Source organism: Perna viridis, chromosome 11, assembly GCF_037379345.1.
Source record: "Perna viridis isolate PV_CMFRI_1.1 ecotype Kerala chromosome 11, ASM3737934v1, whole genome shotgun sequence".
NCBI classification, from domain to species: Eukaryota; Metazoa; Mollusca; class Bivalvia; order Mytilida; family Mytilidae; genus Perna; species Perna viridis.
Genome location: NC_142455.1, coordinates 24,114,294 through 24,142,237, shown reverse-complemented (window position 1 = coordinate 24,142,237; position 27,944 = coordinate 24,114,294). Strand labels below are relative to the sequence as shown.

Here is a 27,944-nt window from a genome sequence, read left to right as displayed (position 1 = left end):
TTTTCTCGAAGTACCCGACGTAAACAAGCGTACGTAATGCTCAACTATTATCCCTCTGGTGGAATTTTCATTGTCTCCCCTTGGACGAAAAACATGATGAGTAACGGGCGGAGGTACAATCATAACTGGTCACTGGTTCCCGGCTGCAGTACTCTGTCACAAAATGTATTTGCTTCATTTAGTTGAAAACCACGTGATTGTTAGAAAGAAATAATTTGCCGGTGTATGACTATAAAGTTAACTAAGCGATGCTACATAATATCTAAACGACTAAACTCGGCGTCACCTAAATAACATACTGTTAAAATTTGAATAAAAATATTTTCTACGACTTTATTGACACCTACCGTCGTTTAAATGATCTTCAATGACTTGCTCATTCGTTAAGCCAAACGGCTTCTCCCTAAACATTGAATCGTTAAATTCCGGTTTTAATTCTCGGTGCCAATATTTACATTGTAAAAAGTCGGCCATGTTTACAGTAATCGGGTTGCTAGGAGATGTTGTTTACGTTTAAATGGTTTGTCCAAAACCCGAAGAACCCAGAATGCATTTCGGCGTTATTTCGGATATCTCGGATTTATTTTACGCGAACAACGTACAATACCGAGAAGTTGATCAAGCAGACGATTGTCACTGGAGTTCGACGGGAACTTACGAACTTCGTTTGTAAACAAATCGTCCCGTAAAAACCAATATGGCGGATATTAGTATGGGATTTTCCCGTAAGGATTTGTTACGCATGATTTAAGCTAATAAGCGACTCGTTGGTACTAACACGTCATGCATATATGCGAACTATCTTCATATTAGATAAAAGAGAGACAACTCTAGCGGTAAGTCCCGACGATTTAAAAAGTAGAGTTTCAATTCGAAAATGTGTTGTATGTGACGTCGAGTATAATGTATTGAATTTCTTCATTTCAATAAATGCTTAGAAAATATATACATCGTCGACCTTGAATTCCATTTTCAACGGTAGTCATACATGTACAGTTTCATACAGTTTATTTAATGCGAAGTAAGACAAGATTGTAAATTCAGAAGTTAGAGTTTTATATGTTTCCTTTGATTAAATATTAGGCAAATTTTTCATACTTGTATTTATATCCTGTGTAAATTTCGAATTATCAATTATCGTTCGGAAATATACCACATATGTTGTAATAAAAAACAAAGAAAGATAACTTAAGTTTTGAGAACGGACCTATAAAAAAGAAGTTTTCTTAATTCAAGAAGTGTTATTTTAACTATACCGATATTTGAGCGATCCAATGCGATTTTTTGGTGCTATCCCTCTGCTTTATTCCAGTGACTCAATGTTTGACATCATTGCACATTTAGTTTTGATATTATACTAAATTTATATCAAGTTCAACTCGTGTACCATAGTATGAAATGTATAGTTTCTGTTCTATCTGATTTAAGTTTGAGCTTCTCTGTAGTCGAGTTCCGTAACTTGGCTGTAACTAAATTGACAAATTATAAAATCTATATGTTTGCATGTTTGTATATATAATCGTTCACTTCTTATATGGACAATTGATTTTTAATTTGTTTTACATTGCAGAACCATAAATACTGAATGATGATATTAAGTTGTACTGGTTTACATTTTTGCTTAATATATTTTCTGTTCATGACCTAAAAATCTCAGTGTCCTTACACTAAATTAAGAATTTTCTGCAATATTGACGTGTTCCTATTTTAAGTCAAATTCTACTTCCAGCGCTGCTTGTGAAATGCATTTAAATTTATATAAAACAAAGCAGGCAATATATGGGACTTTAAATCAAAGAAAACGTTTCTCGCACATTAAAGAACCCTGCTGTGGTATTCATTAGGAGTACAAACCATTGGGCTCCGCCGCAGGAGGCTAACTGCCCGATCCTACCCACCTCCTCTCCCTATTTCCAGTGACAATCGAAATTCGTCGACCCTATCTCCTTGTGTCCCATTCCATTTTTTTTCCAACAGTATTCCATGTTCACTTCATCATCCATTTCATGTTAATCGCCTGGATATAGCTGAAATATTGCTGCTTACAATTGCCATGGCGACCGAGTATATGCAAAGCTCTTGGCTGATATGTTTTAACCACAGAAACCAAGTTACTCACAATTCTAGGTGGGTCCCAAAAATAAAGAGAATTGTCACTTACCTACAATTTATTACGATTTTTCTAGGCGGGTCCCAAAAATAAATAATATTGTCACTTACCTACAATTTATTACGATTATACAGAAAATACATGTTACAAGATGAAAAGTTATTTTGACATCAGGAAATTACGAAAACCCACATATACGGTGCGCTCAATCAAGTTACCAAATTCTTAAATCGGATTGGATCCACATGGCAACGGGGAACAACACAACAGACATCAACAAGCGAGGAATTCTCTGTACAGCCATAACTTCCTATTAAGGCAAGTTATACTATCGTCAACAATATACAATCTATAACCTCGGACCACTGTCCGGAACCTCAGACCATTGTTCGGAACACGATAACTTCCTGTTAAGGCAAGTTATACTAAGGTCAATAATTCACAATAACCTCGCACCATTGTCCGGAACCTCGGAACATATTGTCCGGAATACAAATACTTCCTGTTCAGGCAAGTATACGCCAAAACGTCAAAGAAACATCATCAACAATAACGAGTTTACTTCCAGTTACGACAAGTTAAGACTTTCAAAAACAATATTCCTCTTGCATCACTTGTCTCCCAAAACACATTCCTTAACCACATAAAATAAATCCAATCTTACATTCAGTCTGCCACTGTATATCCCTGAACATCAAGTTTGATCGGCCAAAAATGCCAAGTCTCCGTCCTTTATTTGACTGGCTATTCCATTATATTCCACTACTTAATTTCAATCTTCAAATTTTCCCCAAAACTGAAAATTAAAGCCCGTATATACTGCTCAACACCAATTTAACACCAACTAAGCACCAACTATTTTAATTATCATATCTTAAATAACGGACCTTAATTAAGCACCAACTTAGCACCAATTTCCGAAAAATCAAAATCTGACAACTACCTAAAACAACATCATACATGGGTAACATGATACTGTACTTCATCACCTTTCCTATAGCAAATCACTTAAAATCATAATCAAGATAAACTTCTGGATATAAGACTAACGGTACAATGACTACATCAAAATATGCTTATCTAGACATACAACTAATTATCATGAAAATATACACATCTACACAATCATAATTAACGAAAACCTGATATCATCTTGATAAATAATGATCAAACTATAACAAGGATAAAAACAAGGATATAACCGATCAAAGGTGGGTCACATTTATTTTTTTTTACATAAAAATACCATCATCTCTGATGAAACATATATTTATATGTAGAACGTAATTTGGAACGCAATTTACAGATCGCATTCCACCTTTTGACATTAAATAATTTGAACTTACACAAAGGTCAACTAGTTGTCAGTTTGTTACGTCCTACAATCAATATTAGGGAGGGTAGACAGAGATGTAGGAATACGGGGGGTTAAGGGGACGGGATCAGTGGTTGAAAGGGTGCGGAATGGAGGTATAGGGGACGGAAAAAGGTGTTTGAAGGGTCGATAAAGAGGAGGGGGTGACAAAGAAGGGAATCGGGGATTATGGGTTGTAGCATAACGGGGGGGGGGGGGGGTAAGATTAAGGATAAAGAATCGGTTGTCAGGATAAGAGGCGGTGTTCTGGGGGAGGGAAGCGGCGATGAAGTAACCCCTCCCACGTCCATCTCTCGATTATGAGGCATTGCATTTGTTTTGTAATTTCATATTAGAGTACTAAATGCCCCAGGATAGTCTTTTTTTTTTTGTTTTGTTTTCATTTTTTTATCTATTTTTTTATTTGTTAGAAACAAGCCATTTTTCTTTTGTATATTAATAGGCTTGCTGTCGTACACACCTTTCCATTTATACGTGCTTACAATCCGGCGATGGAAGTGTATAAGGTAGACCGTAACCACGTGTCTACAAACTTGAAGACTTCAAATTTGGCGGAAATGAATCACTTCAATGTTACCATTTTGTACAGATACGCAGTAATTTACATCATATGCGTTCCACCTTTTGACGGTGGTGTGACCTATATATAACTACACTTCTAACCTAAATTCATTTATAGACCTGTTTACGCTGCAGAGAAAGGAGACAAAATGAACGGCAATAACAGGTTAGTTTTTTGTTTGTTTAATATCGTAGCATGTTTACAAATGTATTTTATATGCATATATATGCAAAATATACTTTTAGGACTCCTGTTTTGTTTTATTATAAATATTTCAATCTATATTGTTTAAAACATGTTTTTTTTTCTAAAAAAAAATAAAACGTATTTGTAAAGTACAAATCTAGTCGATATGTGGGTTAGGTATAGCAAATCAATGTGAATAAATGCACCTGTGTGTAAACATTTATACACATGTGGATAACAAATTCAGTAGATGCTTCCTTTGTATGGAAACTTGCGTGCCGGAACCTCTGGAAAAATTATCTTGAACTGATTCTCCATTCCAGCAACCTTAAAATCCAGGATCCGTTACTTTTGGCAGCATGAAAACCTGCTTATATTGAAAACATCTGCACATGATATTGATTATTTTGTTCGGTATATTTATAGGGTTTTGTTATATATATATAGGGAAAAAAAACTGGTATACAAGCTCTGAATGGTGCAATATAACTGTGCAGATGACGGAATGAGGGAATGAGTGAAATACAAGTAAATAAGACAAAGACACCATCTGACGATTACATGTACATTGTACCAAAATTATATTTTGTTTAACGTTTTAGCGACAAAATGGGGACTATGGTAGAGATGATGAAGAAAACAAAACCTGCATTTTATGACGGGAAGTTATGGCCACCGTTTCCCGGTTTTTCACCGGACCCTGAACAGAAGTTTGAAATGCGGGCAAATATGGAATGTCGTGATTCAGATGTATTTCTTTGCTCTTACCCGAAAGCAGGTGAACTTTTTCATTTTCAAAACTTACTTTTCTTTAGAGCTCCGCATCATTACAGTAAATCTGTCTCAACTGCACAAAACACGTTGACGAATTAATTGTTATGAATGAAATGCCTCTTAATGGGTTATAAACATGCAAAGAAAACTGAACAGATCTGGTGAAACAAATGAACCGTCATATAACCTCAATAAAAATAGCAAATACTTACAGAGATCACCAACAGATCGTCTTAAATATTAAGTGTAAACACGCCTTTAAGTAAGCTCTGCAAGGTGTAGCTTATTAATGCACATGCTTTTTAAGCAAGCATTCTCACTGAAATAAAGAGCCACACGTGACATATCCTTCAAATTGACATACATTTCGTGACGTAATATTTTAGGTACAAACTGGGCACACGAGGTTCTTTCAATGATTATATCTCAGTCGGCGGAACACATGTACAGCACAGAAATAAATCCAGCACACGTACTCGAGATGAACATGACAATGGAACACATAAACAACTTAACCTCCCCGAGAGTCTTTATGACCCATTTACCTTATAAATACCTACCAAATCAACTGAAGAATGGGACAGGCAAAATCGTGTATATACAACGAAATCCGAAAGATCTCTTTGTCTCATTCTACAACTTTCAGAAAGGAAAACAGCCACTCTTGACGGCTAAAACTTGGAATGAATACTTTGAAAAATCAGTGATTGGAACTGAGGGTATGTATTATTGCAATACAATGCAAAGCATAAATCCTGCATATAATATTCTTTACCTCAAAACATATCAAGTATGTAATGGGACAATCTGCGTTCCTGCGTAATTTACAAATTGCGACACCACTAAGCTTAAATAATAAACAGAACGGAATACCTAGTAATTTTAAGTACCATTCAGTGTAAGAATTAGGAAATGTGTGGCACATCATTTTTCTCAATTTGGTCAACTATATTCAATACATCTGGAAAACAACCCAAAAATTATTTAAATTAATTATGAAGTAATTTTTTCCATGGTGCATTTCAACTATATTTGATCTTTCAGTATTTTAAAAAGGTAAACTTTGATGGATATTTCTTGAAGTTATGAGGTATAAATACGTGGATAATGTAAATAGATCTTTGCGTCTTTTTTCTTCATGTGCCACACCTTATACACATTTTGCCAGATTCTCAGACAGAGAAGTGCTTAATTCAAATAACGAAAATACTCACAACAGTATTACGGCAAATGTTTTATTTTCTCTTCAAGGGATTATATTGGGAGGCTGGTATAACTTTACGCTTGAGTATGAAGAGCAACTAAATAATGAAAATATCCTACCTGTATACTATGAAGAATTGAAACGGGTTAGTATCACAATACTTATATAATTCAACTCACTATAGAAATCACTGACGAAGTAATAAATATAAGTGTTGGTCCATTTGAAGTAAACACAATGCATTCATTCTTTTTGACGCGTTGTAAATGTTTATGTAGACAGCTACGAATGTTGATGTTTAATATGGCATCATCAGACAGTTTGGATAATGCCCAAAGGTACATCATAGACGGTGTATGTAAAGGCACTGGCGATATCAAAGGTGATAAGTGTTGCTTTAATGTAAGAACAGTTGTTGGGGATTGATGAAGGTCTTCTCCATGACTTTATACTCGACGTCAGATGTTGCTCGTTATTGTCTTGAATTTCTCTTTTCGTAACATTTGCGATTCGGAACTAGAGTTGTCTTTCTTACAACTCATATCCAATGTCTAATAGTAGGCGGTACTCACAGGACGCTTCTGCACTTTGATCAGCCAATAAAAATCCTTACGGAATAATCCTATTCAAAAAGCCGCCATCTTGGTTTCTACGGTACCTATTTGTTTACAAACAATTTTCGTAACAGTTCGGAGATTTCCGGTGAAAATGCTTAATCTTTCGGTTCACATTGTCCATGCTTTCAGTTTTTGCTTGAGTCTGGGTTTCTCATTTACTTTTGTTTCTTTGTTATATTATTTGGTACATGTCATGTATCTATTTTCCCTGTCTAGTGTTTTCCCTATATTAAGTAATAAATTCTTTTAACTCCTGTAGAATATTGATTCCCTTCATTTCTCTTTTTAGTTGGAGTGTACAGCCAAACTATTACATCAATGTATTTGCAAATATCTTTGATGAAATATTATGCACAAAGGGAAGTTTTTTTGGAAATTCATTCCTTATACATGTAAATTAAAGACTTGAAAACATCAGAGATGAAAATGATATAATTAAATGTCAAATATTTAACAATAACAAAGTAGAATGAAAGTACATGCAATATAAATACATAAATAATTACAAGATGCAATTATAAGACAATTACTGTCATTAAAATATCACGCTACTTTTGTTTAACAATATCTAACATAATATCTATCACGGGAACAAAGATGTGAACCAACAGTATGATATAAGAATTTACCATTTAAGTTTGATTTTATAAACAAATAACTATAATTAAATTAAAATTAAAATATAAATACATTCATGAAAAAAATTATACATAATATGTTGCTTCATTTCACAGTTTCAATATCACAGATTTAAGTTTGTACTGTCCTATGAGTTACTGTGCCGGTTGGGCTGATGTAGCCATCAAGCCAGCTGTCCAAAAATCATCACTTCCCAAGCAGTAACTGAATATTAGACAAAGGTGTGTTGAGAAGAATGATCTAGAGATGTACAAAAATCCCAAACTGTAAGCATGTCCGAACTGCAGTTGCCTCGAAGAGTAGAATGAGACATGTCATACTTACATGTACAAGTATACAAAATGTAGTTAAGATAAATATGATTAAGAAAAAAATATTTGAAATTCAATATAAGGTGAAAGATTAAACTTGAGACTATCAATCTCTCTTTATTAATTTTCGAAAATTTTCTATTATAATGAGGAATAAATGGTCTTTATTTAACTTGTACGTGCACAAAAAGATGCTTATTCAATTTCAAGAAAGACATTACTGTTCAGTATCTTCCTGTGGCAAAATCAGTGGTTGACTGAAGTCCCGGTGGTTAAGAATGGAAAAGCACCGAAGACATACATTCCTTGCAAGAGCATGTTTTGTGCTGCACCTGTTGTGCACCCACCGAACACACAAATCACAGTGAAACCAATCAATGTGTTTCTCCTTCCGAATGGACTTCGGTGGCTCGGCGTTGCCACGGGTGCTGCACAAAATCTCACCAGTCGGATCGATGTCATCAGAGATATAGTCATAGTCACTGTCATTTTCTGAGTCATCACCCTCCCCCACATCCGAAATACAGTACGGAATAGTTTCCTGGCTGTCATCAGTGTCGGTATCGTCCGTCACAGTAAAAGCCACACGTGGCATGTCCTCATTTCTGAGTCCGTCCATCTGCCAGATCTTTTCCTCATACTTCTTTATCACGTCTCATATCTGTCCCAGGTCTGACCATCAAAATGGGACTTGGCCTCCTTGAAAAGCTTGATGCAATTTGATTTTTTGCAGGTAGTATTTCTACTAGCTACATAGCCTTTCAAGTTAGACCAAAATATTTCGATTGGATGGAGCTCACAATGATAAGGAGGTAATCGTAAAATCTCATGGCCATGAGCTGATGCAATGTCATCAATCACATACTTTGGACGAGGCTTGTTTTGACTTACAAGATCACTTAATTCAGCCTTTTTCATTTTTATATCTTAACGAACATTGTTCTTTTCCAGCCATGCCGTGATATCTGACTTTTTGGAGCTTTTTGTTGGCACCCTAAAGTCAGGATCCAAGTGGCTGTGATACGGAGCATTGTCCGTTACGATCACAGACTGAGGGGGCAATCTTTGGAGGAGGGTGTCTGAACTACTCTGTAAAGTGCTCCTTATTCATCTCGTCATGATAATCCTGACTATTGGCTTTAGATTCAAAGTTCAGACCACACCCAGGGATGAGGCCTTGACCCTTGTAACCTGGATCAAGGATTATAAATCTTGTACCTTTACCGGCAGGTATCTTACGAGAACTGCCTTTACAGTGTGGCTAAAAAACTAACATGGAAGTACTGGGAACATCGAGCCAATCTCCCTTGATCACATGATTTGTATCCAGCCAAGACTCATCCAAGTATACGATATTGCGGCATTGTTGCGTAAACTTACGTATCTTGCGAAGGTATGTATGACGCCACAGCACAATGTCAGGATGCTCTGAAATGAATCTTCTTTCTGATGCATTCTCATTAAACCTGAAAACAAAGATAAGATGTCAGATTTTAGCATTTGAAATAAATACATTACCAGGGGCGGATTTAGACAGGGGCGTGGCGGGCGTGCCCCCCCCCCAAAAAAAAAAAAAAAAAATAAAATAAAAAAAAATTGCAAAGTATGGATTGTCATAGGTATAGGCGGTTTTAGGTTGAAACTCGCTAACTTTACCGAAAAAGATACCTACATTGCAACCACTATAGAAGAATATTTCAAAATTTAACCTCAAAAAATTTTTCGACTCGCTCGGCTCGCCGAAATTTTATCTGTGCGCCCCCTCTTATCTAAAATCCTGTATCTGCCCATGGTTACTACCTATAAAATCTTGGATTACATTGACTTTCACAAAAGTCAGTCAAGGGAGACCATTTTTTATCGTTTAATACGGGGGTTTCATCATTATTTGCAATGCAGGTATGTTTTGTTTTGTAGGAGGTACTTTTCAACATTTTCTTTTATAAACATATATGAAATTTTAAAATTGAATTCAGAAAATATCTTTCAGTAGCTTAGAAAGGTAGAAGTACCTTATATCGCCTCTTAACGTAAGGCCTGGTAGTACTATGAGAGTGCAAATGTATGCCTGTAGGTTATTCTGAGTGTGCTTACTAATGTTCTTTAATTTTAAAAATAAATGTAACACCTTTTCATTTTTCATTGCATAAAAAAGCATGTCTATCATCTTCCTTGAGACAAAATTTCGTATTGGAATTGTGACTCTTCTACTTGTTGAATTTCGATACTAAAATTGAATCATTAGGAATATTAAAGTTTGTTTTTGTCTGCAAAAACATATGTTTCCGTACCCTTCCCCTCGCAAAATGTTCTAACCATTTTTGGTTCAGTTGGTTCAGTAGTTTCAGAGGAGTTTCTCTAACAAGGTAATTTATGAGGATTCTAGGAAAATTTTAAAGTTCAAAGGGCATAACTCGTATAAAAAATTGGGGATCACAATATTCCGGTAATATGCACAACTAAATATGATATTAGCATGTATATGTGCATATAAATTTGACATTTACAGGAAATGCAAATGTATTGTATATTTTTTGTGGGGGTTAAGAAAGAAGTGAGTACATGAATTACTGAAACCCAAGTTGCTTCACTGTTCTTGCCACAGTAGATACTGATGCAACAATGTCTTTCTTCTTCAAGGCTTTCTGTAGGTTGCAGGAAGAGATTTCTTATGCCTATCATAGATAGTACTCTTCACCACACATTTGTCGAAATCATCCAACTTCTGCTTGTTGGTGACAGGTTTTTTGACAGTGGCCTGATGGATAGATTTGACCTCATCCTGCACAGGGTCATTCAACTCTTTTTCTTTCTTCATCCATGTTTTCAGTGTGTAAATGTTCATTCCTGTAAAATAAAAAATTATTAAATTGTTTACTTGTACAATAAATTTCCATTTAATTAGATGTGAATTCGAAATTGATAGGATTTTATAATAATGTCTTTTTAAAAGCATTGTTTTATTATGATATCTTAAAGTTATCAGTATTTGCACGTGCTTTTTTTCAACATACATGTACTGCAAATATTTCATGGTTTCTAACCAGGTGCAGATTCATTGGAGGAATCTCTCTTCTTAAATTTCACTAAAAACTGTCTTGTTTCCCTTGAACTTCGATAATAAGTGAATAACTAAAATACTGCATCCACCTCTACTAACTTCAAGTAATATGCATGCAGTAAATTACATTTTGTATGTCTGTTATAAAAACTGGTACTAAAGGTGTACCAGAAAGAAGAATTATTAAGGTAAGAACAAAAACAATGTTTCCCCGCTGCATATGGGGAACATAAAATATTACCAGTTGCTCTAGCTAAACGGCTCATAGGGCTGCTAAGGTACCATGGGCGGCCTTGTTTTTCCTCCATCTTGAAAAATTGGAGTACTTGTTTTACTACATCTATCATTTAAAAATACAAAAAAAGTCTTCTATAAATTTTAAACCTATTATAATATTTAATTTATCATATAAGTGCTCTGTAATACCAAACAAATGTACCAAGTTGTTTACATGTACAGAATTTTTAATCATAAACATGATTACATGTAAAAGAATCACATATTTTCATAATTTGTCTTGTGATAAGTTTTCATTTCTATTAGTTAAATGAATAGTCTAATTTATCATTGTAACAGATGTATACATGTATGAAAATTGTGATATTGATGAAATTATGAATTTGCATTCAATAATAAACAAAACAGTTTGCAGGGTGCTGCACAAAATTTGAAACCAGAACATTTTGTGCAAGTTAAAGTACATACTTATTAACCTTTTGAACAATTTATTTGGGAGATTCATATTACAGGTTTGATACAGATGTCTGTAAAATGCCAGTTTCTGACTTTTTTTTTGTTTTTTTTATCCTTCAGGATTACAATACCTTATGTCACCAGTTTTGGTCAGGAACTTCTTTTGTAAATTTTTGCCTTGAAAGATGATAAGTTAAATATCTGGTTTTAGGATTAAATGTAGTAAATATGCTGGAAAATTAAAAGTGATAAAAATGACATTTTTTTTTAAATCTTATGTACATCTAGGAATTATTTTCTTATTGTAATTGCAAATTAATTTTTGGACAGGTTTTCAAAAAATATGAAAGAGGTGAAATGAAACAAAATTTGATCTCCCACAGGTTAACAGATATGCATATCTCTGAAATAGGTATTTAAAAAAAAAATCAGTTTAAACATTTAAGATAAAAGACAGTTCTAAGTCATGGTCTCACTAGCCACTTCTGGGGCAAATGGCCACCACATATATAGTACCAAAAACACACTGAACCTAGACCTATGCATCGTAAGTGCATTATTTGTGTATATTCTGATTAAAAGTAGTCAAAATAAAGCTGAGAATGTGTACTTTAAAACCATATATGTAATTTACTACAAAATGTATAACTATTGTTTGCCTCCATGCTGTCAGTTAGCAGAAAAGGTGAAAATGTGGATTTTCAGTATCATTTATTCAAGTAAATTTTTGAAAAAAAATTCTACAATCATTGTACCATTAGCATGATGATTTTGAAAGCCTTATTTTCCCAGCTTCGCAATGATATGCAACTTTAAGATGTCATTTGTACTGGGAATTCACAGTGAAACTTTGAAAATTACTTTTTTAACATGTAAAGTAATGGAAACGTTAGAAGTGGTTAGTGAGACCTATATGAGAAATGCATTTTATGATTACAGTTCTATTTTATGGTACATCACACAATTTTTGAAATTGAATGTATGGTACTATATTAAAAAGAATAAAAAACCTTTCAGTGCTAAGAACACTTCAATGGGACCCTTGTTCCGAAAAGGATCGAGGTTTTACATAAATAAATTAACTCCAGCCTTCCTTGGTAGTATGGAAACCTTTATATGTCAATACGATCCCTGTATAGTAAATCTCTTGTCCATGGATCATGAATATGCCTGTTTTTTCACCCCTTTTTCTGCTTCATGTCTTAAAATTTTTTAAACCTAAAGAGTAATCAAGGGAACCAAGTTTATAGCGGTAATCAAACGAATGTAATCCAGGGTCAGACAAGACAAAATCCCTGAAATAAACCGCAGTCTGAGGTAGAATAGAATACTGAGTACTGTATAGTCCATTTGAGACATTCATATGTTTTTACCAAATTTATTATATATGTGAAGGGTGAACAAAAATGGAAAGGGATGAGAATTTAGGATCCTTTTTTATTTTGGCCTAATTACTAGTACTCTTTTTGACAAATTAATGAATTTGAATATGTGCAATATTATTTTTAAATGTTAAACTTTGCTTTGGGTTAAAAAAATGTTCAATTTGACTTTAATTTATTTCAATGAATTACATATTAAAACTTTGAAATGGGATTAAAAGTAACCATATGATTATTCAGAAAGTACTGAAGCTTTGATGAAGTTCTTTATGATTTCTTATGTGTGTACATGTACATAACCACAAATATTGGCTTGGGAAAATTCAACTGGATTTTCTGTTATATAGAAAAAGAGGCCCAGTTGTAATAATGGATCAGTTAAAAGTGCTTGCGAAACACTTTATTTATATTAGAATTAGTTGTTTCTTCTGCAATATCAATTTTCTACAAATTTACCTCAATACTATATAATTACATTGAATATTTTGAATAGGGTAAGACTTGACGCAAAGGGTCAGTTTTGTATTTGTTTTGTCAAATCATTTTTGTCCTATGGATCTGTAGTACATGTATAATTTTTTCCTTACTTTCCTTATCACATAAGGTTGATAAGACTTTCGTTAATATTTGGCTGTAGAGTTGGAAAACATAAGAATATTCAAGGGGTGGCAGTCCCTCTTTCACTGACAAAAAGTTTTATATTACAGGAACAATTCTGGAAAATTCTTGAGTGGGCATACCAAGGGCAGTCTGTGCCACATTTTTTATATTACTTGGATCCTTCACTGGAAATAAAATTATTTACTTTGTTTACTTAGCTACTCAATTAATTTACTGGATTACTGTTTTGAAGTGGTTCATCAGTTATTCAACGTATACTTGCTTAAAAGTTATCACATTTTCCTTTCAAAAGAGGGGGTAGGGTTTTCACGTCATTCTTCAAAAATGTAACAGTTAAGTCATTGAAAATAAGATGACACAAGCTCATTCTGTACCAGTGCCAGTACTGCACTGTTGGATGTTCGATTTTGAACAGTTTTAGCTTTTGTTTTGCAGTGAGCATATTGCAGCACTACATTTTTAATGAATTGGGATAACTCTACATTGATCTTCCTTTTTCACCATCTTCAGTACTTCTCTCTCTCAACAAAGAAATATAATTCTGTTTCCCAAAGATCGTCTGCTACCGTTATCATCGGATTCTTATGTGACAAACGGTCAACACGCCCGAGAAGTTCGAAGATACCGGAAGTGCACGCTAGAATCATCGGTCTTTAGACAAACCACATAAAATAAACATCATCTCCGTAGCAACCCATCCGAAAGAAAATGACGACTTTGACAATGTAATTTTTGCCATTCAAATTTACAAACTCGACGAATTTGGATGATTGACCTCATAGGGAGAAATTATTTCGTAATTTCAAATGTGTCAAATAAAATGCGCATTTTAAACACAGGTAGGTGACAATAAACATGTTTGTTAGCCTTTTAAAATTAATTCTTGATGGTTGTAGCCGAGCTGACGTCGAGTATAGTAAGACTGTCTATCAATTGCAGCGATTTTATGAAGAAATACGTACTTACACTTGTTCCTCGTGAAACTCACAGATTTTTGCTATTTGTGTGAGAGAATAATTAAGGGAACCAAGGTTATAGCGGTAATCAAAAAAATGTAATCCAGGGACAAAGACCAGACATGAAAAACAGACACACACAACAAAGAAAATTGAGTAACTAAAATCATACATACAAAGTAACAAAAGCAAATGAGCAACTCGGACTCCACTAAAAACTGGGAACATGGACCAGGTACACCGGCAGCGTAAGCGTCCTCTGCTTTTCTAGAAACACCCGTTGCTTATAAAAAACGTTTTCTATTCTCTTATCCCGCTGCGCTCCATTTATGCCAAAAAAAAAAGACAAAAGTACGGACTAGTTACAGAACATTCTTATTTTCAAGGTTAAATGTTGATATATTTTGAAAGTCACAACTGTTTACAGCTTGTTTCCTCACCACAATTGTATACAGCTCGCTTCCTCACCGCAAATGTATACAGCTCGCTTCCTCACCACAACTGTTTACAGCTTGTTTCCTCACCACAACTGTATACAGCTCGCTTTCTCACCATAGCTGTTTACAGCATGTTTCCTCACCATAACTATACAGCTCGCTTCCTCACCATAACTGTATACAACTCGCTTCCTCACCACAACTGCTTACAGCTTGTTTCCTCACCATAACTGTATACAGCTCGCTTCCTCACCATAACTGTATACAGCTCGCTTCCTCACCATAACTGTATACAGCTCGCGTCCTCACCACGACTGTTTACAGCTTGTTTTCTCACCACAATTGTATACAGCTCGCTTCCTCCCCATAACTGTATACAGCTTGCTTCCTCACCATAACTGTATACAGCTCGCTTCCTCACCACAATTGTATACAGCTCGTTTCTTCTCTACAACTGTATACAGCTCGTTTCTTCACGGCAAATAAATTTATTCCATTTGCATCCCAGTCGAATAATATATTTTGCAGAATTTAGCTGGTAATATTCTTAAGATGGCAGAATTTCTGGCTGTCCCTTGTACTAAAGAATTGGCAGATGAAATTGCAGATCAATGCAGCTTCGATAACATGAAGAAAAATAGGACGGATCCTACATCGCTACTTAATGATAAAGGCTCAAACATTAGTCTATATAGAAAAGGTAACTTCTTTCGCATGTGTCTGAAATCGTACGGTATTGTTTCCCACAGATTAGCTATCGCAATTGAGCGTTTTACTTGTGTTTTACTTCAATAGGTGGTTACCTCATGCAACCCCCGGAACTTGCTCAAGTCACAGTGAATGCAAAAAAATCGCTTGAAAATCTGAATTAGCTATTTTTGGTTTTTTGTGTGATTTCTATTATAATTACTATAATGAATTAGAGTAATACTATGACTGGTTTACTAGAATAATCAATTTTACACTGTACCGTTTAATATAAAATAGTAGCTGTCACAAAGCATGTAAGAATTTTACAAATTTGTTTTGGTTTCTTTTAAGGTCAAGTTGGTGACTGGAAAAACTGGTTTACCGTTTCACAGAACGAACGATTCGATGAACACTACCAGAAAATTATGAAAGATTGCAAAATTCAGTTTACGTACGCTCTTTAGACTGGATGTATTAGTGATATCAATACTGTATTTCATCTATTTGTTCATCTATAGATAGTTATTTTTTGCTTGAATATGTTTGTTAGCTGATTGTCCTACTAATTATAGAAAAAATGGTCTCAAAATACGGACGCGGGAGTTTACATACTAATATCAGACTTACTCATTTTATCATCATGTATGTACGTATGCATACATGTATCTATTTATGTATGTATATATGAATTTGTGTATGTATGCATACATGTATGTAATGGTGTACCGCATATATCAATAGTGGCATTACAGTTTTATCAATAAAGTTGTCGAATTTACCAATTGTTGTATTAAATTTGAAAAATCAATTATTGAGAACGGCTAGTGGTGGATACAGTAGCTTGGACAAAGGAGTACAGTTATATTGAAAGGACAAAGTAAAAATATACAAAAAATAGCAGATAATACAAATGAGCAATCTGCTCTTAAACAGACAATAGAAATACAAATAAGATATTCAGTACAACTCTGCCTTAAAACCTGACAGAAGCTTATAATTTGTGGTTCAAACATTTCTTAAAATCAAATTTAAGTGTTTCAACAGGCCTCATAGAAACTGTATTTGACAAGAAGAAGGCAAATGAAAGTAGTTCACTGGAGATATTGAAACTTAAAATTTGGTATCAGTCTGCTTTAAAACCTGACAGAATCTTAAAATTAGTGATTCATGCATTTCTTAATAGCAAATTTAAGTGCTTACTAAAATAGGCCACATAGAAACTATATTCGGTAATAAGAACGCAAATGAAAGTTGATCACTGGAGAAATTAACACTTTAAATTTGTTTGGATTCTACTACAGAAAAGTACTGGAAAAATCCCGCCAGAAACTTCAATCTTTAACTTTTATAAAAAAAAGTATCATGATATATTGCAGATCCAAGAAAATGAACACAGTAAGTGTCGATTTCAAGTTTAACTGGCCATAGGCCATGTGAGTTATGACCATAACTTGGCGGCCGTCGTCGCCTGTCGTCGTCGTCGTTAACGATTTTTCAAACATCTTCTACTCTATAACAAATTAAAGGATTTGGATGAAACTTAGCATGATTCTTTTTTAAGGTATCCTGCACAAGATGACCATTTGGATTTTTGATCCGTCAAAAAACAATACCACTGTTAATGAAAATAGAACATAGGGGTTAGTCAGCAATTTTTCATATACATCTCCAAAAACGTTAGGCTAAACCTAATTCTGACGTGAGTAAACGTGTTTTGCATGAAAAGATCTATCTGTGGTCAGATTTTGGTGAAAATCTGTAGACTCGTGTTGGAGTTATTGCCCTTTTTGGTCTTTTGTTTGCTGTTTATATGTTATTACTTTCAAAAGTCTTTTCCTCAATAACTACTTTACAGAATTCAATGAAATATTTTGTTTGTTTCTAAGGGTATACTGCACAAAATGACCGTTTGGATTTTTGATCCGTCAAAAAAAAAAATGACCGCTGTTACTAAAAATAGAACATAGGGGTCAGTCAACATTTTTCCGCATATATCTCCAAAACCGTTAGATTATACCAAGTTCTGACATGGTTAACGGTGTTCAGCATGATGAGATTTATTTATGGTCAAATGTAGGTGAAAATGTGTGAACTCATGTTGGAGTTATTGCCCTTTTTAATCTTTATTTTTGCTGCTTGAAATCAATGTCCTAATTTTAGTAACAATGGCCATGTTTTTTCACGGATTAAGAATCCTATCCATTTTGTGTAAGATACTATAAAAAAATAATCAAACTAACTTTCATTTAATTCTGTACAGACGTTTCTGAGGAGAATATTTTGGAAAGGAAAAAAACACTTACTCTTGTCAGCTTTGTCATCACACTTTTTCATAGCGGTTTGCTCACCGCATGTAATATATCCTTGGTATTTTACAGAAGGCATTCTCCTATAAAACTATAGCATTTATACTGTTTTCATTGGCCTGGCTCATCTACTTCCTGTCTACCTAAAACTCAGCAATTTTACACAGTGATGATAGCGACATACATGTGTACGTCGTCATAACCCGGCACCATAAAAGTTTAAAAAGTATTCAAGTCTGAGAATATTCTTAACATTCATGGTAACTCCAATCAAAGGTTTTTAAATTGACGTCACAAAAAGTTGAGAATTTTTTCTGACTTTAAGTTTTGTGTTGCAGTTTCTAGGAAGACTCCATTTTATTTTTGTATATGTATATATGATAAATTTAATGCATCCTTTGCCATCTTTCACGTTATTTAGTGCCTGTCTTATCATTATAAAATGTCTTGTAAAAATAGACATACTCTGGAACAAAAATTGTTCCCCTCAATCTAAAGAAGGGTATGAACAAAATTATTATCACTAATCTGAACAAATGTCAAAATTCAAAATCAAGAACAAAACTGACAAAATAGATACTCCAAGATCAGTGAAGTTGGTACCACAATGGTTTTGACTTTGTACAGCATTTCAAACAAAATGATTGGTTAAATCTAGGTTTTACAGTACTCATAACCTTCCTCTGCCACCATTACCATTGTGGCATGAATAATCTGGTGTTGACTTTTATAGCAAGTACATACTAAGTCAGAAGTCAAATGATATCAGTGCAAAAATATTTTTTCTTGAATATTAATAAATCCTTAATCATGGTGAATATTTTTTCACAAGGGGCTGATACCTTGGGGGAAATTGTAAAATGCCTTTTTAGACTCATTTGATTTGTTCATTCCCCTGATTTTTTCAGACATGTATGGCATTCAAGAAACTCTAGTAGAAAGTACTTACCTTTGCGAAACAAATCAGCTGGGAAATTAGTAGAATGTTAAGTAAACTTAACAAGTGGAGTTTCATCCAACTTTCCCAAAAAATCAAGAGTCGTATATATAGTCCCTGAAAATATATAGGGCGCGGTGGAGGATTTTATTATTTTTGAAGTAATGTTTTGTTTTAGACACACTTTGTGTGCGTAATTAGGGGACTAAATCCTATGAAATTTTACATTGATATTTATTACCACCAAAGAGGCTCACACAGGGTCAACCACCAAAGAGGCTCACACAGGGTCAAAATCGACCTTTAACCTCAAAACGTTTAAGAGGCCACTTTTGACCTCTACTTGTTTGAAGTGACCTTACTTAAACAATGACCTCCAACCTCCGATAAATTGACTCTTAAATCGACCTTATACACAATCTGTTTGGTTTTAAAACAAGATTGTAACCTCGGAATGGGAAAGGAGTTTCCTGTGTGTGTGTCACAAAAGGCATCAGCTGCTTTCTGGTGTAGAATAAAGGGCCTAAAATGCGGACGCAAATAACTTTTTTTTAGAAGTTTTCAATTTTTGTATATACCCATTAAGAAATAAAGAATTGGGGGTCAGCCGATTGAAGGGGCTCCAGAGGGGGGAAAAGGGGGGTGCAATTTTTTTCAGTTTTTTTTATTTCTCGGCCACTATAAAAATGTTTGTTTTTTGTCACTTACGTACAATGTGTATTTTATGAACTATTTATCTCTGTTCTTTTTTTATTCCTGCAAAATAAAAAAATGAGTAATAAGATTGGACTATGTCTGGCTGTTTGTCTGTTTGAACATCCCAAAAACTTTCATCTTCATAACTCTTTTTTCAGTTTTATGCTTAAGAATGGTTTGATATTTGGTAAGAAACTTTGAAGTAGTAAGTTGTATATATTGTGTGTAAGTGCTATGCTGCACAATTAACAAACTAATTCCTTTTTGCTGATACTTGGAAATATTATGTACACTTTTAATGTAGGTTTATATACGTTTGTTCTCCCTTTTCTGGTCCCCCTAACTTCACAGTTATATTTTGATAGACCTGCACAAGTCACATGACCTATGCATGATGGCATTGAATTTTTTAGGCTGAGGCAGTTGGACCCCAAACAAATTTCAGTGAATTTCACTTGATGGAATGTAGCTTTCCAAACATCATATTTATTGGACTTCAATAGCCATTTTACTATTATTTTGTGTATCTACTTATAGCATGTGTTACGTAAATCACGTAGCATTTTTATTATAACACACGAACTATGCCTCCGAAGGCAAGCAACAGGGGTCGCAATGTGCATCGTATTTATCGTATAATTTACCAGAAAATTGGACTGCTGATCAGCTAAATACTGAACTTTCAAACTTGGAATAAGTTTCCTGGGAACGCGCACCGATCCTACTTGGTTTCATTGTATAAATCATATGGTCATACACGCGAGGTAACCGTTAATCATGGCCGAAACGGAACTTCCGGTAGTGCATGAAAAGAATAATAATATAAACAATGAACTTCTCAGTGTAATTCGAGAATTGTCAGCCAACGTCAACGCATTAAAGAAGGACATGAACTCTGTTACGACTGACATTCAGACGTTTTAAGGCACAAGACACGTGTTAGTAGCTGCAGGAAGCCCAGACCAGGCGGGGCCAGAGCTAAGGACAAACATGACTATACAGCTCTGGGGTTCCCGAAGAACTCCAAGAAGACACAACACTTAGCAGACTATATTTTTACATCTTAACTCTACTGACACACACAGTACAAAAATCCTAATCTATTCGTCAAAATTAAGTTCGGCTTTGCAAAGGAATCCTTGCCTTTTTTGGCCACAGTATCACCTCTATTACGCAAGAGGGTATTAAGATGTTTATTTGGCAACATTGTTCATACCACATTTAGTTACTCTGAAGAAAGACAAAGAACGTCCTACCCCTGGCTAAATTAAACAATTGTCCATAACAGAATTTGCTAACGCTTTCGGGGTATACAAGAGCATTAATGTGAGATTTTCCCGCATAGACATGCTGAATTTGATCTTTATGAAAGAGACTTTATAGATATGGCAAGCCGATATGTTGGTGATGGCTGTTATGAGTTCCATAAGCTTTTTAGTGCTAGTGCTGCAGCCCACCTCAATAGCAAGGATTGCCAGTAGATTGTTCTGTCAGGAATAACATTATTCTGCAAAATATTTGCCAATATGAAGCCAATCACTTGTTTAAATTGTCAGAGTATAAACCATTTAGTGGCCTTTTGCCCTAACAATTTTAGGAATGTTAATTTTTCTAGAATTACACATCTAATTTATAGAGATTCCAACAAATTTCTAATGACAATAGGGATACTGATGCTTAGGAGAGACTCAGGATTACTTATGGTGGTTTCGCAATTAGCATTAACTTCAATGCATAGAAAGGATGTATTCCACCTAGATGTAACAATTTACATGTATGTGCTATATGTAAGAAAGCAGAAGAAGGGAAATCACAATGTCTTCACTCGAAAAACTTGATGGCCCCCAAAGTGCCATTCAAACCTTAGACACAAAGGCCCAGTGTCTACTGCTTTAAATATAGACAATTTTCAAAATAACTATTATGCAACCATCCAGATAGGAATTTGTGCAAAACTTACTGATAGGTCCATAATATGGCTTTGATATTGGTATTTTTCCATTACCGTCTCCTTAATTTATGTAAAAAAAAATGTTATCAGCTAGATGGCAACCGGATATCACTTCAAATGTATTCATTCTGAACTAGACTAAGGTTTCATCTATTGTCCATTTATTAATATACCTTACGACTTACACTACATTAATCCAATAGGCATTGTCAAAGGAAAATATTCCAAAAGACCTTGCCATCCATATTATTTAAAAATGTGGGAAAGGTAGTTGACTATGCAAAACCGATATTTCTGATGCATCCAATAAGTGCCAATAGCAGAACATTTATGGCCATTTCATGGTATTAATTGGGAGGATTAATATTACTTTCATTTTAGATTAGTCTTAGGTAGTCGGTTAAGTCCGAAAATATGTGACCAAATATCTTTTGCAATATGCTGGATAGCCGAGAATGTATTCAAAGTAAATAACATTTTACATTTGTTAGATGACTTTCTCACAATTGACCCACCAAATTACGAAGCTGGTAGAAGTATGGCAATAGTAACCTTCTTATTCAGGAAGTTGAACATTCCAATTGCACCTCATAAGACTGTTGGAATGACTCATTGTTTGGAATATTTAGGTGTAGTATTAGATACGGGATATATGGAAGCTCGGTTACCCAGGAAAAAATCGAAAGAATTGGTGAAAACATAGAAATATCTGACTTTTAAATCATGTACATAGAGCCAATTACTCGGTTTATTGGGTCATCTCAATTTTACATGCAGAGTAATTTATCCTACACGTTCATTTATCATAAAAACTGCATCACCGCCTTTATCTTACAAAAGAATGTAGATTGGATATACATTTACAAATGTGGCTGAAATTCCTGTTTATATGGCATGGCGTTTCCTTCTTTGTAAATTATAATCTTACATGTACCCCAGCATCTGATTTGCATTTATTCACTGATGCTACAGACTGCGCTTTTGGTGGTATTTATGGTATCATGTGGTTTCAAAGGAGGTTTCCTTCACAGATTTTGCACACCAAAGAAGCTTCTATGGCCTTACTTGAGTTATATCCCATGGCTATGGCTATAGCCTTGTGCGTTAGTATTTGGGCTAGGCATAGAAATGTGTTTCATTGCGACAACATGTCTATAGTAGCGATTATAAACAAGACCGCAAAGTTTCGACTGCTAGCACCATGGGCAATTCAATTTCAAACACCTTGTATTCAGTTGAAAAAACGTTTATGGAACACTTATATTAGTGCAATACAGCAGCAGCTTATAAGACTGGTTTTGAACTTTCTGTCAATTTTATCATCTTTTATGGTATGGCTAACCAACCAGGAGACCCGCCTACTATAGTCAAAGAGTTATTAACTTACATACTGTTATCAAGCCTTAGATCTCAAATTAGCCACTATTAAGATTTACATGTATCTATCTGGAGTCAGGCTTCTTTACTTAAGGAAAGGTAGAACATATCCACTCAAGTAGAATGATAGGTTAGAATGTATATTGAGAGGTATCAAAAGAATTCAAGGTTCTGATTTAGCTTTAAAGAAAAGACTTCTTGTAACTCTATCTATTTTGTCACAGATTTGTAAATTATTTAAAAGGGTTTGTCCTCTTTTCTAGTATCTGTGATGTTGGCACTTTGTCAATTACCCTTTTGTGGCTTTAACATTGTGGGAAATTTACTGTTACCAGTATATGGATCATGATAACTGTATCTTAATGCGAGATATTACTTTTGAAATAAATAGATAAATAGGTCTTACTGTGTTTTGAGTTTGAACATGTCTGATCCATTAGACAGGGTGTAAATATTCATATTTTGAATCTTAAAGTATATAACCTGTACTATGTATGAAACAGTTCATTGAACTTAGGAAGAGACAAATGCAGTTAGTTCTTCAGCTATTTTTATAGACTGTAAAGGAGCACCATTGAGTGGAAACAAGTTTATTGACTTTATAGACATGAACTATCTTCATTAGGTATTGATGATTCCAAATACAGTGGTCATTCAATTTCGTATTGGGGTAGCTATTACTGCTGCAGCTGCAGGAATCGAAGACCATTTGATTCAAACTTTAGGACGATGGTTATCAAACTGTTATCCTAGGTACATGAGGACTTCAGTAGATACAATTATACATGCACGAATCAAATGAATATTTCCATCTGATGTTTATTGTCGACTATAGTGGGTTACAGCACCTACATTTAAATGTACAATTCATATAACCAGAGGAGCAATCTTTTTGGGGGCACTCGTTATACTCCTTTTGGCGTTTTCAATTCCATTTTTCTGAAATTATAATCCCCAATTCAGATTGCACAAATGTTTTTTTTTATGTTATTAACCTGCTGGGCTCCCCCAGGTTATCTTTTACTTCCTTAAAGTTATTTTCAATGTTTAGAAATCAGTTGCGGCATCTGCCGGGCTCACCCCCAGATATCTAGTCCACAGCTTCCAAACGTCAGTAGGTGTGCCTGCTGGGCTCCCCCAGGTACTAAGATAAGGTTGTAGGCGTGTCTGTTGGGCTCCCCCCCCCAGACACTAAGATTTAGGATTTAGGCGAGCCTGCTGAGCTCCCCAAGGTACTAATATAGGTAGGCGTGTCTGCTGGGCTCCCCCAGACACTAAGATTTAGGATATAGGTGTGCCTGTTGGGCTCCCCCAGGTATTACGATAAGGTTGTAGGTGTGTCTTCTGGGTTCCCCCAGACACTAAGATTTAGGATGTAGGTGTGTCTGCTTGGCTCCCCCAGACACTAAGATTTAGGATGTAGGTGTGCCTGTTGGGCTCCCCCAGGTACTAAGATTAGAAAAATTTATACAGTATCAGCTGGGCTCCCCCCATATACAATGTACTTTTGTTTTCTTTCATTTTGAGTTCACTTGTATTTTCATTTTTACATCTTTCATGTAGCTGCTGGGCTCCCCCAGATACTAATTTCTATAATAAGTTTGTTTTCTAGCTCCCAGATTGCCAAATTATGTTTTATGTTTATTATTATTATTGAATATTATGTTTATATGTTTATGTAAATGTTGTGTACTGATGTTTTACTTAGTTTAAATGTAGTTATCTTAATAGATTTATTAATGTGATGTGTATGCGTTTACGAAGATGTTCTAGGTTTTGTCTAATTACACTCACTATACTCGGCGTCACATAAATAACATACTGTTAAAATTTGAATAAAAATATTTTCTACGACTTTATTGAGACCTACCGTCGTTTAAATTGTCTTAAATGACTTGCTCATTCGTTTAGCCGAACGGTTTCTCCCTAAACATTGAATCGTTAAACTCCGGTCAGATTTTAATTCTAGATGCCAATATTTACATTGTAAAAAGTCGGCCATGTTTACAGTGATCGGGTTGCTAGGAGATGTTGTTTACGTTTAAATGGTTTGTCCAAAAACCGAAGAAACCAGAATGCATTTCGGCGTTATTTCGGATATCTCGGATTTATTTTACGCGAACAACGTACAATACCGAGAAGTTAATCAAGCAGACGATTGTCACCGGATTTCGACGGGAACTTACGAACTTCGTTTGTAAACAAATCGTCCCGTAGAAACCAACATGGCGGATATTAGTATGGGATTTTCCCGTAAGGATTTGTTACGCATGATTTAAGCTAAAAGCGACTTGTTCAGGGAGAAGCCGTTTGGCTAAACGAATGAGCAAGTCATTTAAGACAATTTAAACGTCGGTAGGTGTCAATAAAGTCGTAGAAAATATTTTTATTCAAATTTTAACAGTATGTTATTTATGTGACGCCGAGTATAACTTGTTAACTTGTAAGATACGAATGTACATTAAGACAAGATGTACATATACATCTATTTACTACATGTAGTTTTTTTTTTAAATTCCATGAAACGTACACAGAGGTGTCGTCAGCTAAAATGATGGAAAAGATGTGACAGAAGTTTGATATGTGTTGAACTTGCATAAATGGACACCTTTGGAAGTGTTCCTCTGCTAAGTATGAACTTGGCTTCTCAGTATGATTAAATGCATACAGATGTACAGAATAACTGAATGCGTTTTCATAGGTAAGAATGCAATTGGCAAGGGTGTATCTCGTTCTTGAGAGTATATAAAAAGTTTTGTTATTGTTACAATTTATTAATATTCATATTGATATCGTATTTCAATCATTCTAATCACTATATCATGGTTTATATCAGCCAATATGTATTGGTCTTACATTTATGCTCCACTCCCCCTGACCCATTGGAACAACGAGGCTAGAAGGAACCCCTGTCCAAATATTTTCCAGGTAGGTGTAAAATAAAAAAATGATTTAATAGGCATCTTGGACATGTTACAGTTCTGCAGGAATTATGTTTATTCTTATTCTTAAAGGGGAACCCTGGCCAATTTTTTCCCTGTTTTTTACACTTTAATATACTAGGAAGATGTATACAAAATGTTGAAATTTTAATCGACAAAATATTTGTCCAGTGTGGTGGACGTATTTTTCAACAAAAGGTCGGCATTCCAATGGGAACAAATTGTGCTCCTCTACTTGCAGACCTATTCCATCACGTTTATGAGCATGGCTTTATAGCTAATCTAATCCGAAAGAATTAATATCGTTTAGCTAGATCCTTTAATTTCAGTTTCCGCTATATAGTATTATCCTTAAACAATCCTACTTTCTGGGAATGTATACATCAAATCTACGCAAAGAACTTGATATAAAGGATACTACAGACACTGTGAAGTCAGCCTCATATCTTGACCTACACTTAGAAATTGATGTTAAAGGAAAACAAATAACCTTTTACGACAAACGTGATAACATTTTACTCAGAATTGTCAACTTTCCTTTCAACTGTGGCAATATCCCTTCAGCACCTACATATGGAGTTTTCATATCACAATTCATATATTATGCCAGGGTTTGCCGTAACTATGTAGACGTTTTGTATCGCGCTAGAATTCTAACAAATAGGCTTCTTGAACATGGTTATGTTGGTACAAGATTGAAGTCATCACTACAGAAGTTTTATGGTCGTCATCATGAACTCGTGTGGATCGTTATGGGATACCCATATGCGCCATTAAAACTGATTTATTCAACGTGTCATAGTTTTCCATTCCTCTTTCGTCTACCACGAACTTTACTTTTTATGAGCAACTCGGCGGGTGTTTCTAAAAAACAGAGGACGCTTACCCTACCGGTACACCAGTTCCATGCTCCCAGTTTTTAATGGAGTCCAAGTTACTCATTTGCTTTTGTTACTTTGTATGTATGATTTTAGTTACTTAATGTTCTTTTGTTGTGCATGTCGTGTATGTAATTGGCACATTGCAAGAGTTACCGTTCTTGATTTGGTTATATTTGGTTGATAATAGCGGGATATTAACCGTGTTTGATTTAGAAAAAACAGATTACAGATACAGAAAGGGCTATTGTTACCAAAATGTAACATAAGTAGATGAAGCATTGTTTGTTTAATTGATATTTCTTATCATGAATCAATTTAATTATTGGCAGTGTATGAATTAAATGTGGACTGGATTTTTGTGTTTGTTATTTTTTTGTGTATGGAGTGGTAATTTAATATTCAGTTCCCAGAGAAAGATCTAAAACAATGTTTTCTTCGCTTTCAATGCTTAATTACCATGATTGGATTCACATTGTTAAATACAAAAAGTTCAAAAAGAATAATAACAAAACGATAATTACAATAAAATATAAAAAAATCATGAATTTTTGTATTAAAATGCTTTGGTTATTTATGTTTACATTTTTATATTTTTTATTTTGTTTGTATAGACAGATAGAGTTGTGAAGTACAGACACACTCAAAATCGAAGAAATAATAGGATAATTAATTGGAAAGAGTGAATAAACGATATATAATCACGAGTGCCGAAGAACGCCCATATTCAACGAGTGTGTGGAACTTGTTCCATGAATTGGTTAGATCCTCAAGCGTTCTTTGCACGAGTGATTATCTTATTTATTATGCAGATTTTCGTCATAATTTATTTGATATTTTCAATTTGAATTTTTTTGATTGGCGGATTGATATCAAAGTTGTGACGTTTTGGCGGGAAAAAGTCCGAGAGTAAAACTACCGAATTTATTTCACAGTGTGAATGATCGAAAATATATTACTTGGAACATTCGATAAAACACTGCTATATATATAATTAATTTGTCTGAGATCCAAACTTTTAATCGTGTGTATCAATCAGAAATATGTATAGAATGAAAATGAATGAACTACAGCCTAATCGAAAAAAAAAACTTCCGGTCAAGGTATGATATGCATTCCTATAGTTCTAAAAGCAAGGCCTGATTTTGTTCCTTATTAATTATATTTCATAATTTATCGATAGAAGGGAAAACTCATTTAGTCAATAAAGATGACATCATTTGAGAAATTTCACAGTAA

General features: G+C 34.6%; 1 protein-coding gene and 1 pseudogene across 2 annotated transcripts; one reads left to right on the top strand and one right to left on the bottom strand.

The window, feature by feature from the left end:
- Positions 1–4,041: 4,041 nt before the first annotated feature.
- Positions 4,042–16,396, top strand: LOC148603455 (amine sulfotransferase-like). Of its 2 annotated transcripts, none has more exons than XM_088552313.1 (6): positions 4,042–4,212; positions 4,836–5,011; positions 5,394–5,726; positions 6,259–6,356; positions 15,457–15,628; positions 15,970–16,396. In XM_088552313.1, exons 1-6 carry the CDS (start codon positions 4,196–4,198, stop codon positions 16,080–16,082), a joined length of 909 nt encoding a protein of 302 aa, XP_088408439.1. In that variant the 5' UTR covers positions 4,042–4,195; the 3' UTR covers positions 16,083–16,396. The 2 variants fall into 2 exon arrangements, with proteins under 2 accessions (XP_088408439.1, XP_088408440.1); XM_088552314.1 differs by having other exon boundaries at positions 4,681–5,011.
- LOC148603456 (uncharacterized) lies at positions 7,996–11,186 on the bottom strand (annotated as a pseudogene).
- Positions 16,397–27,944: the final 11,548 nt, after the last annotated feature.